Genomic DNA, 21,348 nt, shown 5'->3' on the forward strand with positions numbered 1-21,348 from the left:
CATATCATATAGTAGTGTTTTCTCTATAGTAAAATATTAAACTTGATTTTGGTACCAAGGAATAGACTAGATACTCAGTACTGACTCTAATACCATGATTACCTTAAAAATTAAAAATTAAAAAACTGTCTTTATTTAGACAATAGGATCTCATTTTCAATATTAAATTGTAATACTTTTACATTCCCATGTGGCCTTATATCTCTTAGTGGTCCAGGTAGGTTCCATATGGTCCATGGGCGTATACGAGTCTATGTGTCTTATACTTGTTCTGATACAGCCCAAGATCATTCTAAGCTATTAGATTTCTGTCCTGTGAAAGTGTCTTATTTCGTATCGATATTTGTTCAGTTTTGATACTCAGTTGATTTCTGGTTTTCAATACTTTGGGCAACCCTATTATACTGTCCCTTTGTCTGTTGATACAGACAAATGCATATTCTCTAGTCTTGCAGTGGTGCAGTGTGTCTGTTATTAAATCAAACGATGTAGTTCACCCATTCAAATTCTCATACTAATAGCTCCATCTAGTGGCTTGTTAAAGTCACTGCCTTACACTAGCAGGACCAATGTACAAATCAAATTGACAATCATTTATATTATTTATATTCAAGACAAGTTCTTCTTGTGATTCTGTGTATTTATTAATGTATACATTCATTATATTAAAGAAAAAAAAAAAAGTCACAAAGACTTTGTAATTTTTCTGGTGGAGGGTCTATCACCTTCTTGTCTCATAAAAATGTTATTGCTTTGCCTTAATGTTCCACAGTATGTAATTAAACTTATCTACCTCCATAGAGACAAGTAAGTGCCACCTCCAGACCAAGTTACAGGTAAAATCTGTGGAGAGGTGAGCCCACTCAGAAAAAAATGCATATTTTTAAATGTATTTTTTGAGCTATAAAACCATCTGTAATGGAATAAATGCAAGATAGATAAGTTAAATGCCATATTGTGGACATGTTCAGACAGAGAAATAGCATCTCCATGGAGACAAGCATGTGGCGGGCCCCTCATCCGAAAAGTTACACAGCGCACCTTTAACATTTAATACAATTTGTTGCTATTACAGACACATGCCTATCTACATCATTGATGAAAAATTTGAAAAGGTTTTGTTCAATTTACACAATTCTTAATGATATACTGTACTTAATGATACTTAATTACCTTAAGTGCAATCATGAAAAGGCTACATACAAATCCATATACATTTGCAGGAGAGATCAGAGGTTTTGTTTTCACTGGTAACCAAGGCCCTGTCGACTGAGGTGGCAGAAGAGAGGCACACTTATGCACATGGAAATTAACTGAAAATAAAGAGAGATAGGGAGATTATAATAAGAAAAAAGAAACATATTAGGGGGATATCAATGTAAATACTGTATATAAAAAGGCTAATTTACAAAAACACAGAAGGAATATTACACAGAAGAAATGAATATGTGAGGAAGAAAGTATTCAACTGGTTTAAATGAGAGTAAGGTTAAGTATTATAACACTTTAAATGGTGTTTTAACAGGAGTGACACTTAAGTGTGTTGATTAATTGAAATGAATTTAAACAAGTCCCTTTAAAAGATCATCATAATTAGATTGGCTGGGTCTGTTGTATTCTCACATATCACCACTAGATGCTATCTACATTACTGCTGTCTCACAGACGAAGAGCAGAGAGCACAGTGCCCTTTCTGAAACTGCTTCCTCTTTCCTTTTCCTACGCATTAATCCTCATTCTTCGTCTTCCCACGAAGGAACCGCCACATGAAGTGCTGTTCCAAGCGGACGAGCAGTGAGGAGAAGTGGTTTATCAGCTCCTTCATAGCGAGTCAGCATTGGAGCTGACTTCACAGGTGTGCACAACAGCAGAGAGCAGCCCGACGTGCAAGATACACCTATTCATGTTTATTTAGATGCACAAAAACACTTTTATTACTGCCTCAGACTTGAGAAATGAAACAGAAAACAGCATTGAGATCAAATATGCTGTTATCAGCACTGAGAATGCTACTATGAGATGAATGAGTTTGACTCACATGATTTTAACTACTATGTGCATCTGCACCTAAAACACACATTTTATCTTTGTGCTCTGTGACTGTAAAACAACACATTTAATATTATATATTAACATATTTTAACATTAAGAGCTGCCACGGCAAGAGCATTTCTCCACTGTGACACTGATAAAGTGTATTATTATATCAAAGTGTAAACCTTTGGACCTTTGCACCAATTGTGTGCTGTGCTATGGGGCGTGCCTTGTCTGTACGAGTGAGTGTGTCTGAAAGCCAAAGCACTGAGCGCTCTAATGGAGGAACCTCTGCTCAGTTGTGAAGGAGCCTTCAGTAAGGAGCTAGTAGAAGTGGGTAAGGAAAGGGAGGAGGAATTGGATTCTGAAAGGGCCCAGGTGAGCCTGAACAAAGGCCAGGCGAGGAGAGGGGAGGGGAAAACAATTTTCACATCTATCTGGTAAAAAAAAATACCAATAAAATAATATAAAAAGAAAAAGAAACAATTTATTTTGCATGGGAATCCTCACACTATTTGACTGTTTTTATAATATTTCCTACCACTTCACAATAACTAATTATTAGCCTTTCTAAAATATCAAGAACAACTTGAAGTGATTCTTATTAACAGTTATTAATACTCTACCCCTAAGCCCTAAGTAGTAGTAAGTAGTGGTAAGTAGTAACTAAGGAAGAATCATTCTTAATTTTAGTTCAGTTTTTGTTCATGCTTTATTAAAGCTGTGTATAGTTAAAGTGTCATCTAATATTCGATGTTGGCTTTTTCATTTCATGTGTGCAAACAAGGACATTGCAATACAGTTACATGAATCTTCTGTTGATATAAAGATTATTTACAAAACAGCTGTGGTTAGTACCTGGATAATGAACATAGTGACCACTCCAGCTCCGGTGCTGCGATAGTTGTGAGCAAACCAGTCCCTCAGTTTCACCACACAGCCCTGAGGAGAAAAACACTTTAATATGGAAATATGTGCATGTAAATATGAAGAGTGAACCCTGCATGTAAATCAGATACAGCCAAAACAAAATCAACATGCAACCTGGGAACTTAGCAAATAGTGATGCATATTTATTTCAAGATAAAATACAAAATGATGACATTTTATCTAATAAGGATAGGATGAGAAACAATTCCCACGAGACTGGGTCCAAAAGAAGGAGACAATATTTTGATATAATTTATAATTTAAAAAAAAGTGCAGTTCAGTTTGCAAATTTCAACTTTTAACCAAAACTTTGTGATACGAGATCATTGACGCATGTCTAGTATATTGACTATTCTTACGTTGAAACCTGTATCTTTTGTGAAATTTGGTCAAATAACACAGTCAACTATTAATAAACAGCATTTGACCAGATTTAATGGTCAAAATTAACTCTTGTGAGCTCTAAGCCATGTTATAATGTTACCTCATCAAAAACATGCCTGTCGTTGTATTTTGTTTCCTGCACACATCAATCCTTTATTATTAAACCGTCTACATATTCAAAGCTCAAAATACTCTATTTCACCTTGTAATGTCACAAAAGTGGTAGTTTTCAAGTTAATGGCTACCTTTTACCTTTAAGTTTAGTAGAAAAGGGCAATTCTAGTCCTGAACTGATCCAACCTATTCTAGTAAAGGTGTATGGAGTTTAAAAACACAGTGGAGCACTTCCTGTGTTACCACATGACATCACAAAGTGGAACACCTGTTTGCCACCTGTTTGAACTCAGCCTAAATATGCAGGGTTTGTGTGTTAAACATGTGTGAATGAAACAAAACACAACTCCAGGTCTGTTTTTGATGAGGAAACAACATTATGACATCGATCAGCCAACAGTGTAATATGGATCCTTTAAAAATTATTACTACTTTCAATTTCATTTCACTATGGGGGTGCCAAGTTAGTGGTTATTCTGGGGGTCCTGGCCTCAAAAGACTAGAACAGGACCAAACCAAATCTTCATAACTAAACTGGACTCAAACGAGGACCAAACCAAGTGTGAACAAAGTCTTAAATTATTGTGAAGTATCATTATAAGCTATTCTAGATCCTATAAGAGCAGGTACCTCATCCCAGGTGGTGAAGTTGACATTGTTACATGGGTCTTTAGTGCAGCAGGAAAGTGGCACATTATCTCCCCAGTCAGCTGATCCGTGCACGCCACAGCATCTGAACTGAAGAACAGACAAAGTATATGGAATGACTACAAATCTGCACAAACCACTTTTCATTATACAAAATAAAATGTTTTTTTTACTCTACCTCTACCAGCGCATTAGAAGACGAGTACTACTGAACTTGAATTTCACAGTGGAGAGATTCACGTGTCATTAATAAAGTGCTGCTAGCGTAAAGTATACAGTAAGTGTGCATATAATAAAAAAGTGTACATATACCAGTAGTGGATGAAGTACTACATTTTTTTACTTAAGAAAAAGTAGATACAGAGATAAAAAGTTGCTCGAGTCAAAGTAAAAGTAGCAAATGAAAAAAAAAAATCTACTTGAGTAATTTAAGTAGTATTTAAGTATCAATTTAAAATGTGCTTTAAGAGTAAAAAGTAAAAGTACTTCACCCAAGTGTTGTTAATTTGTTAGTGTTAAATGAAGTGAACTATATGTATTTTGGTCAACAGTAGCAGGAGCAGAAAGTACAAATACCGGCTCTCAAAAGTATCCACTGTAAAACTACTACTACTTCTACTTAAGTACAGTAGATTACTAGTTTTATTTTGTTACCTTCCACCTCTGGCATATATTAATATATACTGTACTATATACTATGATAAAAATTGTACATATACTGCAGTTGTTTATTATTAACCTTAAAATTGGTATATAATGGTGGTGAATAATTGCAGAGTTGTGGGAGGGGGATAGGGGGTAGGTGAAAACAGTAATTTGAGAGCATCATGTAGGACAGGGCAGGCTAATTCACAAATATCAAAGACTGAGTTATCACTTGGTGTGTTTTTTAAGGGTTTACCAGGTGCTGGACAGCGTCAAAGTCGTCGATGAGTTTCTTGGTGGCCTCTGGAGCGCCGTTTCTGTAGCTCACCAGGCTTTTCATCAGGTCATGTTCAATATAAGTGTGGATCTGGACAGAAACAAATGCATATTATTAGACACTGTAGATCCTTTATGATATTGAATTTAACGTGCAGGTACCTCTCTGCTGTAGACGAGGAAGACGCACGCCATGGCCAGCTCCACCAGCATGAGGATGAAGAGCAGGACGAAGAACTGGAGAAGGAACACATGTATTAGCTGGACATTCAAGAGACAAAGAGAAACAAATGTATACAAAACACTCTCTGTTAAAGTAGTAGTAGCTGGAATTCGTGTTTTAAAATGTCCTCTGCCAGCCTCTGTACCTGCCTAGAGTAAAGATGACGAAAAACGATGAACTTGCTTGTCCATTTTACCCCGTGATTCAGACTGTTTCTGTTTCTAAGAGACAAGTTACAAAACCATGAAACAAAATAAAATGATAAAATAGATTAAAACAATAATAAAACATAGTTGAAGAGGTTTTGATTTAGGTCTGAGGATGGAGTCATAACTAGGAGATTGATGATGTCTAAGGACTTGATTGTCTTTCTTTACAGGTGAACGTTGGGCGGGCTTGATAAAATTAAATAAATATACAATAATTGATATAAAATACATGTTTTCTAAATTAAGTAAGTCCTTCTGTTTTTGTCTAATTCCTTTTTAATATATTTTATTCCTAGATGTCTCAAAATCTGAATCATTTTGCCTTAATACAGACTGAATTCATAGTGAACAAATACTTGAGTGATAAGAGTGATTCGGGCTTTGTAACTACTTAATTATGAATTGAATGAGGCTATCATTTGCATTAGTGTTAATCACATAATTACTTTGCCAGCCACGATACTGAAATTTAAAACTCTTATTTTAGACAATACAATAGACTATACCATAAATTTTAGACTATTGAGCGCACCTGAATATAAGCCAGACCAGCTAAATTTTAAAAGAAAAGGCCGCACTTGAATATAAGCCGCATGTTACAAATATGTTGTAACGTGAGATATGTACACAGAGGTTATTTTGAGTTTTTAAGATATGCTTTTTTTCAAACTGTGCCTGAAAATTGGCAGTACGGCACCAACACGCCATCAGCACGGGATGAACACACCTGCATGTTTAGAAAATAAAACAGCACCAACACGGGCCATTTGCTTTTATTTCCTCTGAAAGCTTTTGTCGTCTTTTTACACTGACTAAGTTCTTCCCTCTGCCGCCTCCAACATCGCACCATTGATTCACTGATGCTAAGCTTACGTGCAGTGGCTCTATTTCCTTCTTTCATCCATTGCCTTTAACTTAAAAGCTGCATCATACACATTTCTTTGTGTGTTTTCCATGATGAGGGTGTGTGCATGATGAACAAAATGACAGTTAAAAATCAAAACTACTGTATTCTTCAGCGCATGATCTTTCCCCACGTCTAATTTTTGTGTTTACTGCTATGAGAGCGCCCCCTGGTGGAGGTTAGCCAGTAAAAATCTATAAATTTGCCGCACCGCTGTATGGGCCGCAGGGTTCAGTGTGGGGAAATAAGTAGCGGCTTATAGTCCGAAATTTATGGTAGTTATCAACACAAAATAACTGCAGTTTCTTTATTACTATCATGTGGTCTTAGTCCCACTTAAGTCCTGATGTCGGTTTGATAAGTGTGAATGCTTTTCTAATATAATCCTTACTCACAGTGATGAGCATACAGCGGTTTTCCTTGAATCCGCCCAATATTCCCAGGTAGCACACGCAGGTCATGATGGTCCCGCTCACCACTAGAGTGTTAGCCGGAAAGATGGGCCAAAACGTCGTGACCAGGGACGCAAACTTTGAATGCATCATCTGGAACTCTCCGAAGGCCACAACGAATGCACTACACAGCTGCAAAAAAATGTTATGTGTTTGCAATTAATACTCCACTGAAGTGTAATACTTTGTGTGAATAAGTGTAATTACCTTGTATAGAAATTGTGCTATACAAATAAACTTGCCTTGTCTTGCCTGATATTTCCTCTTTAAATAAGTAATGTGGTTCTAGAGTTTTATTAGCAAAACGTTGGCGGTTCAGTGTCTGCATTTAGTGTAGCAAAGTGTTGTGTCCTTGGGCAAGAAATCCATCTGGTCTTTTCGTATAAATGTATAAACTATGGTAGATGCAGCCACATTAATAGAAAATGGATAAACGTAAATTATTGTGACAATCGTGTTTAATATCTAATTAAGAAGCTGTATTTTTATATTTATACATCTTCACTATCAAATGTTACTAAGCTCAGTAATGTAAATGTGAACTGTAGTGACTTGAATTCCTTGCCCAGTTTTATATTTAGGCCAATAGTAAATAGCATTGCATTTTTAACTTAAGTAGTAGTTGTAATAACAGTAGGATTAGTAGTGAGGTAAAGGTGCACTATGTAACTTTTCTGTCGTCTCCATAGAGCTGTTAACGCTTTGCCTGGGATGTTCCACAGTACGGCATTAAACTTTCTTCTACTTCTACTACTGTTGTTGTAGTTGTTGTTACAGTTGTTGTTGTTGTTACTGTTGTTATTATGATTATGATTATGATTATGATTATGATTATTATTATTATTATTATTATTATTATTATTATTATTAACATTTTTTTAAGTAGTAAAAGACAGCCATTATTTACTGGCTCACATCTCCACAGATCTAACTTGCAACTGCTGGAGCCACAATTCTAATCAATTTTACCTCTTAAAATGCTAAATCGTAACTGCAATAATAATGAGCTAAGTAAGTTGTTAGGAGCTTTAGTAGCAGCAGTAGTAGTAGCAGTACTAGTATATTGATATATAGGTACTTCATTCAGTACTTATAAGTGTTAACCCTTCAATTGCCAGAACTGAAACACAAATATTACTAACTGCGTTTACTCACCCAGCACAGAAAGTTGAGGAACAGAATGAAGGACTTGAGACAGTTGAGATGCGACCGATCCATCTCGATTATCTCCTCAATAAAACCTTGTAAAATGTATAAAATTAACTTCAATTAGAATAAAAAACACATATACAAGCTACAAAAGTGTTTCCACTAGACCCAGTACTCACAGACAAATTGGAGGCTGCTCTGTTCCTTGTTTCCACTGTCTGTAGAGCTGTGTTTGATGTGGCAACACTGGACACTCCTCAACAGCCTCTTCTGACCTATTCACATTTATGTTTTGTTGATGTTACATTTTTAAAACAGAATCAAGTTATAGCGATATATCTTTTTGGTGTCATTACTTTATGTATGTTTTAAAACATGTGTCAAAGTCAAGGCCCGTGGGCCAAATGTGGCCCTCCACATCATTTTATGTGGCCCTCGACAGGGTAAATTAAAAAGGTATGATAGTCTTAAAATGTAATTTTATCAGGAGATACAGTTACAGAGCCATATTTTTTACATCTAGGCAAATGCGTATACAATATTTGTGACTTAAATAAGTAACAAATACAGAAACAATTAATTAACAAGTTTAAAAAGTAGTTAGATTTATTTTACATCTGGCCCTTTGAGAGCAGCCCTTTTGCTAATGTGGCCCTCGGTGAAAACACCCCTGCTTTAAATGAATCATTATGCAAGATTTACATTTTAAATTCATTAAACATGACCTAACTGTCCCCAGATACGAAATACACATATTCAAATCAAATGTTTTTACTGATAAGAATAAATCAGCATTACAACTGTTAATTCACATTAGACATGATGGTCAAGTGGTTTGTGAGAATTTACGTTGCCAGTTTCAGAGCTAAAATCCAGTTATTTTGGCAGTTCAGTGCATTCTGGACGTTCTTCACATGAGGCCTGTCCATAAAGTGAGAATGAGATCCCACAAAGCCAAGAAAGATCATGTAAGAAACATTTATTTAGGAAAAATGATTCACAATTTTCTTTTTAATTTAATAATTACCTAGAGGTTGCGTTTGTTGGTTAAAGAGCTTTCTCACATTCGACAGTACAAACTACAGACATTTGTAAGGAAAAAAAACACATCTAAAAGACAATGACGACCAAATGCGCTTCAATAGTGGTTTACGAAACTGTCAGAAACTATGAAAATACTAATCTCAGTGGCTCAATTTGATATAAAATGTATGCAACATATCGTTAGCTGGTGATACACTAGATATTGACAATAACAGTGTGTTGTTCAGGATTGAGATGCACAGCCATAAACAGATATTTCAAATCATTATCGGGCAGTATCGGCTACAGAATGGGATTTGTTCAAACACAAAAACTACAAATGTACAAAAAAAAAACATGACGCTTGTGAACTGATTATTAAAATTGTTCCAAATCAACAGTAAAATTTGTAAAATGAAATAAATGGTGGCATTGTAACGTGTCTGTAAAGTGATATTTTTTTTATATTTAAGATGCAATATGTAACTTTTCATGGAGATGTTATTGCCTGGCACGATCCACAGTATGACATTAAATCACCATGGAGACAAGCAGGTTAGAGGTCAGAGTTGTGGAGAGGTGACCGTGCTTCAAGTAAGGCATTTCTGAGTAATAAAAACAGCTGTAATTGAATAAATGCGTGATTGCTAAGTTTAATGCCATATTGTGGTAACTTAAAGACAAAGCAATAGCATCTCCATGGAGACGAGCAGACAGACGACGTAGTTATCAGGTAGAATTTGAAAAAATAAAATAAAATAAATGAGTGTAATTGTAATAATGAAAATTGTCTTTGTGTCAAGAAAGTTAACATTTACATTTAGAGAACTTTTTCACATCTTTTTTGTCTTTGTAGCTCTGGATGTTGCTCGAATCATCTAGAATTGGGGAGTCTAACCCAAAACCTCCTCACTAAGAGAAGACAGGATAACCACTCTGCCGCAGTGACACAGGGAGCAGTGTGTCAACTTTTCTGGGAAATAGAACCCACAACTTGCGTATTAACTTTTGAGGTACATCCACTGGACAGTAGCAGTAAAGGCACGAGCTGAAAAAACTAAATTAAAAAGGTACACTATGTAATTTTATCTCTACGGAGTCGTTATTGCTTTGCCTAGAATGTTTCCACACTACGGCATTAAACATCTTGCCTTCACTCAATCACCCATGTATTTATTTCTCAAAAATTACTTGAAAATCAACTCGCCTCTTCACAGATCTGACCTGTAACTTGGCCTGTTTACCTCACCTGATTATCTCCATAGAGTTTATAAGTTTAAGTAGGTTTAATGCTATACTGTGGAACATTTCAGATAAAGCAATCACATATCCATGGAGACGAGCAAGTGAGAAGAAAAGTTACATAGTGCACCTTTATTATGCCAGCTTCACTCCAACAAAAAACAAAAAACACATTTTCCAAAAAAAAAAAAAAAAAAAAAAAAGACAAATTTGTTCTAGTTCATTCATTCTGAGACAAGCACTTAAAATTCACAGTGAGAGAGACAAGGCAGAACCTACACAAGAGGTAAGAGATTTGAAATTTTTAAAAAACCTGGTGAAAGGATGAAATGTAGGATATGGATTGTTATACAGTTCGGTTGAAGCTACAGTCTAGAAAAATCTGTTTAACTTTCCAAGATTTGCCATGTAAAATGAAAAACAAAAAAAAAAGGACTTTTCAGTGCATGGAGAGGTCTGTAGAGAAACCACAAATGGCTCAAGTTATTTATATTTATATAATATATGTACATGTTGTTTTTTTTTTGAGAAGTTGTATGTAAATATTTGATTTGAATGTGTAAATGGCGCACCACATGTAGTAATTATCAAATATTTCAATCAGAAATTAAATACATGCTACATAAGGATGATTCACAGTGCTTTGCCTGGGTTTGAAAAATTCCATATTTTGAAAATAATTTTACTATAAAGGGCTTTCACAAATTAAATTAGAATTCTATCTTTTTTTTCACTCTTCAAAAACGCATTAATAATCTAAAATATTCTCTAATTTTAGTATGTAAATCCTAACTAAATGTATTATTTCAGTGAAAATCTAGAAATTTTCTAGAACATATTTGTTGAAGTTTACCAACCAGAGAAAATGTGCCAATTGTAGTTATCAAACTTTACCCTGTTTGCCTATGTGTTGTTTTTTTCCCCAAATTTTCTCGTTTATAAAAATTATGTTACATTTCAGTGCTCATTTGTTAATTTCCTACTTTTGTTTTATGAATGAACTTACTCATTTAGGCTTTACATCAGCAGCTTTCAATTGTCTTTTTTGAAAAATACTTAAAACACGTTCACATACGTTTACAGCAAATAGGTCGCATTCTTCTGATGTCTCTCCATTTTATTGGGCCTATTGTTCATAACTGAGATAGAGGGCAGAGTTCAAAGGCAGTATTTGCATAAAAATTCTAAATGCTGATGTTTTTTGTTTTTGTAGAAAATATATCTGGACTGACAGAAAAGTTTGAGGATTTCTCTATCAGCAAAAATAACTATAACATTTATTTATTTTTTAACAAATGTGTCAAAAAGTGGTGGACCAAAACCTGGATTTTCTGTAATTTTTTTACCCTTCCATCTGAAATTTTTACTTTGTCAAATTCTAAAGCATAAACTCACCCTATTTTTTTGTTCTGCCTCAAAACCCATATATTTGAATATTATATTATTTCTTCTGGTGTTATGTAAATACCACAGTGATATAGAATCAATAGAATCTCTTGCGCTTGTTTTCCTTCCAGCGTCCGTAGAGTATGAGGCCGACCACACCCAGCACCCCAAGGCCCATGGCTGTGAAGAGGACGGTGACAAAGATCTGGACTGCAGTCATGCCCTCCTCCTGCACATCCACTGCAAACAGAGACATGAATATCAAGGGCTGAATCCAAACTATTGAAATAATCTAATTTGTCTGTGTAATCCCTCAGTGGTCCAGGTGTGCCTCTGAAATCCACCTTGCACTCACAATACATTGATTCATAGGTGAATGAGTTTTGCTCAAGAAACAAGTGCACTGATTGTAACTTGGAGCTGGTGGGCAAATGGAGCCAAACTAAATGAGTATTTAAAGTATATCCCGACTAAACAATACATTTGGATAAATAAAGAACCAGATGTTAAGGTTTTAAAGCACATAGCGGCTGATATAGACTTAAATACCGTGAAACTGGTCCATGTTGTCCACTCTGGGCAGCAGCACCTCCTCCTCCCCCTCCTCTTCCAGGTCCCTTTCCACAGTCAGCTGGTACATCTTCAGCGAGATCAGGTCATGGTTGTCTACGGCAACAACACAAGGCAACAAGTTTTTTAAATATGTTTTCCTTCTACACTTAATAGAAAGTAACTATAATGAAATGTGTTGCTAAAAGTCACTGCTAACCTGTTAGATCACCAGTGGCAGAGGAGGCCCCGAGGTAGTACCCCAGAGGCATCCTCAGTCCTGACACAGAGGCACACTCTTTGTATGTCTGTTTACCGTCAACATCAGTCATCAGCTGCAAAATACAAACCAAAGATATAATGCAAGATAGATGCAGCTCATACATTACAAAATATAATTTAATATAATAACTAAATTACTCTTCTAAGAAAACAAGATGAATATTTACACAAGATGAATCTATATACACAAGTATATCTTGTTTTGGACTATGAGGAGCCACATTACTTTCTTCTACTGATAAAAAGACTGCTGTGTAAATACCGTGAGCTCATTGTGTGAGTATCTGATGAGCAGAAAAGAGTCGTGGACAGAGTTGCGGATCATGGCCGTGCAGCCGCCCAGTTCCGTGGAGCGGCCATCTTTGTCATGGTCGTACTCCAGAGTGCCATTCCCCAGCATGACCGACACATACGGGAAAGCCCTCTGAGCAGGAGAAACAAAACAAAAAATATTAATCTATTCACCTCATTCCTGCCCACTTTTGCTGTAAATGTGACTAAACTATGCTTTCTTTGTATTGGTGTTTCCGGTTCAGAGGGAATCCCATTCATTTCGATGGAGAATTGGGAAGTTGGGAAGTTTCGCTGTGAAAATCTGATACAAAGTAGGTTCATTTGTGTAAAATGTTCTATGTTCATTTGACCAACGCGTCAATACTGCACCGACCCTCTGGAGACCTTAAAACGGCTCTATAGTCCTTATAGAACTTATTTCCCGTCAGTATCAGCAGTATCCAAAATAATACAACCTGAATGTCAATAGTGGCGCCCACGGCAACTTCCAGAATAAGGTGAAAAGGTACATTTAAAATCACAGGCACAGTTTTCCAATGGAGTGATGGATAAGGTATAAAAACACAAAACAGGCTGATAGATGAGTACAGGGCAATGATTATCATTTGAATGTGATTAAAAGGAGACATATTATGTAAAATTGACTTTCAGAAGCTTTTTACAATGTTATACTGAGTAATTAAACAATTTTAATGAAGACTGGGATGCTGTCATTTCCAGTCATCAATTATCAGCTTAATGGGTGTTTGGATGTTAATGAACGTCCAGAGCCAATCCTCTGTCAGTAAAAGCATGTGGTCTGGAGCAGAGTTCACACTTTGCCATTTTATCCAAAAATAGTCACATTTATTCTGCCAATGATTGATTATGTTTATTAAATCAATACTGAAGGACATTTTTATTTTGTTTTTGAAAATAAAATAAAAAAATCACTCACTACTTCCTGTCCAGTTGCATCTCTATGAGGTTTTTGCAGAGCCACGCTAAAGTGAATAAATAGTGGACAGGGAGCTGGAAACATGTTAAACACTACACAAATAAAATGAATACTTCCCCAGAGGACACTTCTGTGTTTAGAAAAAGACATGTTTGTGTCTCAGTGCTAGCGCTAATGCTAATGTTGAGACATAATAAATATTAAAACCACACCGCAAACCGAAGTATTCTACATATATTAATAACTGAGTAGTCTGAAGTTTAAGTGACTGTTATCTTTCAGACACAGTGAGCTAGCTCGGGTGCTGCTGTGCACAGATCGATTGCCTATTGAATATAGATTTGAGATCTATTAACATGAGGGGAAAAAGCGATTAATAAAAGACGGCGCATATTAATTAACATTTGTGTAAATATGCCAGAATTAGCCATGAGGGCCATTTTTCATCTGTAGTCGTGTGACAGATGTTAACGTCAGCCTAGATCATTGTGGCCATATATCACTCAGGCCTAAGGGGGTGGGGTTTAGTGTCCTGCCCAACGACACAATGACAGAGGGCATGGTTGGAAGTGGAACACTAAATATAATAAATCTTGTATATTGAGTGATTCATGTATGTTATAATCTTGTATTGTTCTGCATTCAAAGTAGCACGGCCCCAAGTTGTGATGACTTTCTAAGTCATGTAAAATGAATCAATAGTTTACAATGAATAAAAAAGTTTAAAAAAAAAAGATCTATGTGCGTACAATGCACTACACCAGATAAAAAGCATACTGTGTCTACAGTACTTAAATTGCATGCTTGTGTGTAAGTATTACTGACATATAAAAATGGAGAACAAATGTGAGGTACATTTGCCAGGTGGAATTTGTCACTTTTATTCACAAATAAACTGAAAGAGATGATATGAGATGAACACAAGACACTGCACATGCGTGTATCCATCAGTGTAGCAGTGATTCTACCTGAGCCCCAATCTGAAGTTTCTGCTCAAATCATGAGGCAGTCAAGGAAAAAAGTAGAAGATTCCAGATAGATATTTTAACACTCTCTTTAGAACTATAATTGAAAGATATTTATTGTATGATTGCATTTTTGGAAGAAATTTGCTGGTAGTACTCACATCATGTTGCTTCTCAGCATTGGGGTAGGTGTCCACAAAAATACCCAGTCCTGTGAATCTGTTCATGTTTCCAAATACAGGGCCTATAGGAAATGAGAAAATGTATTATTCAATTTCTCACTCGGGCAATGAAATGTAGATATAAAGTAGGGCTGCAAGATTAACCGCAACCAAATCAAAATTGCAATTTGAATGTATGTAAAAAGTCAATGACAAAGGCTGTAATGTTTAAAGAACCATCAATTATTTCACAAACAGCAAAATCTCCTGTCTTATTTTGCTTAGAAATTGCAAAGCCTGTAGATTTGATCTGTACAGACATGTTCTGAAATATGATTCTTGCATTACTTTGTCAGTCCACTTTTTTTTTTCCTTTTATCAATTCTTCTGAAAAATGTGATATTTGAATCCTATTTTTAAAACAAAAATTATAAATCACGATTGTGATGCCTATGTTCCCATGTAGTATGTTACATTCACCATAGCTATCTAAAGTTGTTTAATTCTTAATACTTTAATACTTTTTTGTAAAAAATATTGTCTTGGAATGATTATAAGCACTTTCAATTATAAGAAACAATCCATAGTGTCTTGTTTAGTTTCTTGTCTTGTCTAGTTCCTCCTAGTGTTTTGTTTAGTATTTTTATGTATTTTTTTAAATATTTGTTATAACTGTATATTTTAAGAATCTGTTTACATTTATTTCAGTTCTATGTTTTATAATGTGGGTATTTCTCTTATAACTTAGATCTGTGGTTAAACTGTTTCCCGCTGCTTTAGGTTTTGTACTTGTTGAACCTGTTAAAATGTCCAAATGCACAAATGCCTTGGATTCTAATGCGATGATAAGAATGCAAAACTTACATGATTGAGAAGGACAAGAGAAATGACAGGAATGGTACGTAAAGTTGATATACAGGTAAATAATGATCTCCTAAATTTTCAATTTGTGTGTTAATTTTTTGCTACAACCATCTCCTGACCCTGGTTAATAGCTTGACTATCTGTGTTTGCTTTTTAGTTAAATAGCTATGCAAAAAAAAAAACAAAAAAAAAACTTGATTTCATAGATCTACATTCCAGGAGTTAGAATTACTGCTACAACAATAATTTTGGGGTATTTTGTACATTTTTTAATCAATTAAAAATGAAAATGTACAAATAAAGTGTATTATTTACCTGTATCTCCACTTTACTTACCATTCACCATTCGCTCCTTTGTCAACCAAATCGCGAGACCATCACCATTGAAATTCTTCTTTCCTTGCCCATGGATTTTAAAATGTACCTTTAGCTCCCAGTCACTCAGGTAAAATGGCTACAAAAAACAGGAGAAATGTGTTATTAGGTATTATGTGTTATGTGTTATCAGGTTTAAGTTAACTGCCTAAAGCAAACCGCCAGGATAGATATGTTGGTATGTACTCTGCATCGGTGGCCCAAACCTGTTTTACAACTAAAATTATTCCAGCACAGAGTTTCACGTATTTAGTGTTACAGTTTCAACGTACCTCCATGGTTATACAAGTTAAAAGCATCTTAAAAGGTTGAAAAACAGAACATACAGGTTTCCAGTGGTCCAAAGTTTTTCCCCAGTTACCGCATACCACCCCTTTCAGAGGCCATAGCAGAGTTTGCCTTCATGGTAATGCTAACAACTAGCATACTAGCATGCACTTCCTGATTATCTGAGAGCAAAAGGCTTTACAATTAGATCCAGGTAGTATTCAGAAGGCTTATTTTAACCACAAGAACTATTTATGCAATATATCAATAGTGGAGCAAAGTGAAAATAAACCTACAAGCTAATGCCACCTTTTATTACCAACAGAGCACAATTATGGCAACCAAAATCAAAAGGTTTACTTTGATAAGATTTTGTGAAAAAACAACAACAACAAAAAAACAAACAACGAATATACCTATGTAATAAAGGTGCTCAATTATAGAAGAAAAAAATGTAATCAGGATTTCAGTTAAAATGAAAATAATGATTATTTGGGCAAGTCTGTAGACAAAAAAATATAGTCGGCCATATAATTTAGAATGATTTTTCTCTACATGTATTTGAGCAAAATTTGTCTTTCCCCAGTACAGATATATTGTATAAGCAGCTCTTGAGGTCAAAATATGTCCGATGTGCGCTGACTGCATCTAGTTATAAAGTGGTTAATTGTTAGATAATCAGGAAGTGTGTGTTAGCATGCCAGTAGTTGTTAACTTTACTGTAACCGCAAAATTCCGCTCTAGTCTCTAAAAAGTGTGAAATGCACTTTTAAACTCATTGCACTGAAGAATTAGGTTACACATAATGGATTAGGTAAGAGAGAAGTAATTTTGGACCACTGCAAACCGTTTAAGATTAACTAGTACGGTTTTTCACATTTTTAAGACAGTAAAAATCAGGTACAGCACCTTTATTATTGACTGCACAGCTCTTTAAAATTTGTTTCTGCAGATTCAAAATGATGAGACATTTCTAATTTGCATGTTTTCGTCTTAATTTGATGTTATTGACTTAATTTCCACCTTGTGATGTCATGTGTTAATACAGGAAGTGCTCCATGGTGATTTTAAACTCCATTATACCTTCACTGGAATCATTTGGATAATTTCAGCCCTTGAATTGCCCATCATTACAAAACAAAAGGTAAAAGGTAGCCGTTAAACTTGAAAACTACCGCTTCATGACATCACAAGACGGGGCAAAGCATTTTGAGCTTTGGAGATCTAGACCAATAAACCAGGGTTACTCAAACATGTGAATGAAACGAAACACAAGTCCAGGTATGTTTTTGAAGTGGCAATAACATTAACATTCTAACATGACAAATCTCACAAGAGAGTCAATTTTGCGTAATATAGGACCTTTAATAGTAGCTGCCTATTTTCCTAAAAACTTACAATTCTGCTCCACACTGCCCCTTGTCTGCTCTGGGAGTCCGGAGTCAGTCTGATATAGTCGGGCGTGATAACTGCAGTTCCCATCAGATCCCATTGTGAAGAGCTGGAAAAACCTAAACCTGCATGACAACAATACAGAATGACGCAACGTTATAACACGACCAAATAATGACTACCTTGTTTCTTAAGTGAGTCAGCAGAGAAAAATGAGAGGTTGGGAGTGAGCAGGTCGGTAAATAAATCAAAATAGTGCAAATTTTAGGTAGGGGACAGGTGCGTAATGTATATATGCACATAAATAAGCATGAAAACCCTACAATTTATCCAGGTCTGAATTGGTCATTTTAGAAGATGACCATTAAAAGTATATACAAAATGCAGCACTGTTGTCACGATACTGAAATTTCAAACTCGATCTCGAAACTAAGGAAAAGACTTGATACCTGTTTCAATACCACAAGGACAATCTTTATTTAGACAGTAGAATGTGATTTTTAACATTAAATGGTAGTACTTTGTTTTATATTCCCATGTGGCCCATGTAGGTTCCATAGCGGTTCAATCTACATATACTAGTCTATGTCTCTTATACTCAGCTCAAGATCATTCTCAAGTTATTCAGGAAAGGTTTGTTTCTATCCTCATCTATACCCGCTCACTCGTTTTAGTATCTGTTCTGATACTTTTGACAACTCAAAAGTATCGAAAGTGATTTTTTTTTTTTTTTATACATTTATTATTCATTAAAAGTAAAAACATGGTGGTTGAAGATTTCTACATACATACATCCCATTTACAAATGAATAAATATTACAAATTGTGCGTTAATTTTTGACATTTAAATTTAATATTTCTGCAATTTTTGTTCTAAAAAAGGTATTTTGACTTGTTTTAGTCTGAGAACGAAATCAATGCATCTATAGATAAGTTAATTTATATGATGTAATAAAGTTATAAATGGAACTAATTACTTAATTATTTTTACGAAACTGATCATCTTCACAAATGAGTATTTAAATGAGAGTTTTGATTTCTGATTTACCCTATTGTGAAAATAGCTGGCAAAAGTTCCTCGTGGTTAATTATTATCCTACACACTATAAGACAATAATCTAATTATAAATATGTGTGAATTATTTGAGCGCATTTCAAACATTAAGAGTGAAAAAATGAGGCTAATTATACAAGTCCGTTACAGGTACTTACCTCGATAAGGTTTGATCAGTGAATATTCCCGTTTCAAAAACTCTTCCAGCTCGAACTCGTCCGCTAGCGATGATCTAGTCGTGACACAGACGATAATAAACAAATATGTACATTTACGAAGAATGTCCATAGACGACATGCTGCTTAAAAGCTCTAAACTTGTGAGCCGATTCATACAGGGAAGCACAGAGGCGTCCATCTTTACGTCTGCGACTTCAAACCGGTCACGTGACACTGGGCGACAGCTACGCTTCCGGTGCAGTGTTTCAAAATAAAACTTCTAAAATTGAAACAACGTCTTTCTTCAAACTAATCATTGCAGGAGATCTACTACAGTAAGTACATAGATATATTTACAAGTAGATAATTGTAGGATTAGCTTCATTTTTAGGACAAATAAATAAATATATATGTTGTTAATAAAATAAAATATAGAAAAATAAATTTAATTCAAAAACCCACTGGAACTTCATTACATTTTTTTATAGAATCATTTTTCATTCAAATTTTCCAGCTTTCAGAGTTGCCTTGACTACTGTATTGTATAAATCCGTTTTCACTTTGTTTAAAAAAAGAATAGTTTCATTTCAATTAAAAAAAAAGAATACTTTTCATCCAAAGACGCACACACCTTCTTACCACATACACAATACATCATTTTACTTTGACTTTCTTCATGATTCAATGATTCGGAAAAAAAACAAAAAACAAAAACAAAACTGTGGTTATATTTTGACAGATAATAGGATGTACTCCTTTTCTTACCTAAACGAATGTAACTTTCTGACGTTTCCCTTGTTGTCGTTCTCTGATTGGTTGATAGAGATTGCCAGATTTATCAGTACTGTATTTACTTAGTTTGTTAACTGAACGGACTTTTTTCAAAATTCAAGGTCAAAAAGCACGTACAGTAGGACATGGACAACTCACTGCCCCTCAATCAGTTTAGTTTATCAATTAGAGAGAGAGAGAAAGAGAAAGAGAGAAAGACTGAGAGAGGGAGAAAGAGGGAGGGAGAGAGAGGTAGAGAGAGAGACAGGGAGAGAGAGAGAGACTGAGAGAGGGAGGGAGAGACTGAAAGTGAGAGAGAGGGAGGGAGGGAGGGAGAGACAGAGAGCGAGAGAAAGAGACTGAGAGAGAGAGAGAGAGAGAGAGGGAGGGAGGGAGAGACTGAAAGTGAGAGAGAGGGAGGGAGGGAGGGAGAGACAGAGAGCGAGAGAAAGAGACTGAGAGAGAGAGAGACTGGAGAGAGACAGAATAAGAGAGAAAGACAGAGCGAGAGACTGAGAGAGAGAGACTGAGAGAAAGAGAGAAAAACAGAGAGAGAGAAAAAGAAAGAGAGAGAGAGGGGGGAGGGAGGCAGAGAGAGAGAGAAAGAGAGAGCGAGAGAGAGAGAGAGAGACAGATGTGGTTGACTACATTGGTCTGAATCATGACATACTACAAAATAAAAACAGCCGCAGCTGCAATATGGCTCACAAAGTGAACTAAGTGAACTATAGTGTTTGTGTCATGTATTTATCCACACTGTAATGTAATTGTCAGAATGCTTTGTGTGTGTGTGTGTGTGTGGGGGGGGGGGGGGGGGGGGGGGGGGGGGGGTGTATGTATGTATGTATGTATGTATGTATATATATATATATATATATATATATATATATATATATATATATATATATATACACACACACACACACACACACACACCCCCACCCACACACACACACACACACACACACACACACACACGAACATACATACATGTATATATGTACTGTTAGAAACCTTACAATGTCTACAACTGCGTGTTTACATCAACACATTGGACATTGGCCGTCTATGTTCATTATTAGCTAAGATTTATTTATTTATTTTTTTCTCTATGGCTGTTCTTCTGCCAGTAGATGGAGCACAACATGGGATTGGTGCCCAAGCCGGAAAATAATGTCTGGTTTTATATTATTTTAAGTTCTAATAACATGAAATGCCAAATCAAAGATACTCAAGAGCACGTTTAAAAACATGTGCTGTTTAAAGGGCCTGTATAATGCTATTTTCTGATCTATGTTATAATGTTTCCTCATCAAAACCATACCTGGAGTTTTGTTTTGTTTCATTTAAACATCTTTAACACACAAATCCTACATATTCAGGCTGATTTCTTCTGTCGAACAGAAAACACTCTGTTCCACTTTGTGATGTCATGTGGTAATACAGAAAGTGCTCCACTGTGTTTTTAAACTCCATATACTTTCATTAGAATCATTTGGATAAGTCCAGTCCTGGACTGCCAATCTCTACTGAACAAAAGGTAAAAGGAACTGTTAATGTGAAAACTACCACTTCATGACATCACAAGGTGGGACAGAGCCTTTTGAGTTTTAGAGATGTAGACAGACTAATATTGTAGGGTTACTTAAACATGTGTGAA

At 35.5% G+C, this 21,348-nt stretch overlaps 2 protein-coding genes across 2 annotated transcripts; both read right to left on the bottom strand.

The window, feature by feature from the left end:
• Positions 1-626: 626 nt before the first annotated feature.
• On the bottom strand, positions 627-8,214 carry LOC117376493 (leukocyte surface antigen CD53). Its single transcript, XM_033972989.2, has 8 exons — positions 8,148-8,214; positions 7,975-8,060; positions 6,763-6,951; positions 5,194-5,268; positions 5,012-5,122; positions 4,093-4,200; positions 2,893-2,976; positions 627-1,313 (listed from the first exon to the last, which is right to left on the bottom strand). The coding sequence occupies exons 2-8, from the start codon at positions 8,035-8,037 to the stop codon at positions 1,245-1,247; spliced, it is 699 nt and encodes a 232-aa protein (XP_033828880.1). The 5' UTR covers positions 8,038-8,060; positions 8,148-8,214; the 3' UTR covers positions 627-1,244.
• Positions 8,215-8,588: 374 nt separating this feature from the next.
• On the bottom strand, positions 8,589-19,157 carry lman2lb (lectin, mannose-binding 2-like b). Its single transcript, XM_033972722.2, has 8 exons — positions 18,918-19,157; positions 17,712-17,830; positions 16,008-16,125; positions 14,808-14,890; positions 12,713-12,874; positions 12,389-12,503; positions 12,169-12,285; positions 8,589-11,859 (listed from the first exon to the last, which is right to left on the bottom strand). The coding sequence occupies exons 1-8, from the start codon at positions 19,114-19,116 to the stop codon at positions 11,717-11,719; spliced, it is 1,056 nt and encodes a 351-aa protein (XP_033828613.1). The 5' UTR covers positions 19,117-19,157; the 3' UTR covers positions 8,589-11,716.
• Positions 19,158-21,348: the final 2,191 nt, after the last annotated feature.

The sequence above is a fragment of the Periophthalmus magnuspinnatus genome, chromosome 9 (assembly GCF_009829125.3).
Source record: "Periophthalmus magnuspinnatus isolate fPerMag1 chromosome 9, fPerMag1.2.pri, whole genome shotgun sequence".
NCBI lineage: Eukaryota > Metazoa > Chordata > Actinopteri > Gobiiformes > Gobiidae > Periophthalmus > Periophthalmus magnuspinnatus.

Coding starts and splice junctions, on each gene's coding strand:
- lman2lb (XM_033972722.2), bottom strand. CDS start 19,116: ATGGACGCCTCTGTGCTTCCCTGTATGAATCGGCTCACAAGTTTAGAG. Junction 17,831..18,917: donor ACTGATCAAACCTTATCGAG/GTAAGTACCTGT, acceptor GTTGTCATGCAG/GTTTAGGTTTTTCCAGCTCT. Junction 12,504..12,712: donor ACTCACACAATGAGCTCACG/GTATTTACACAG, acceptor TGTATTTTGCAG/CTGATGACTGATGTTGACGG.
- LOC117376493 (XM_033972989.2), bottom strand. CDS start 8,037: ATGGATCGGTCGCATCTCAACTGTCTCAAGTCCTTCATTCTGTTCCTC. Junction 5,123..5,193: donor TCCTCGTCTACAGCAGAGAG/GTACCTGCACGT, acceptor GTTTCTGTCCAG/ATCCACACTTATATTGAACA. Junction 2,977..4,092: donor ACTTCACCACCTGGGATGAG/GTACCTGCTCTT, acceptor TTTTCTCCTCAG/GGCTGTGTGGTGAAACTGAG.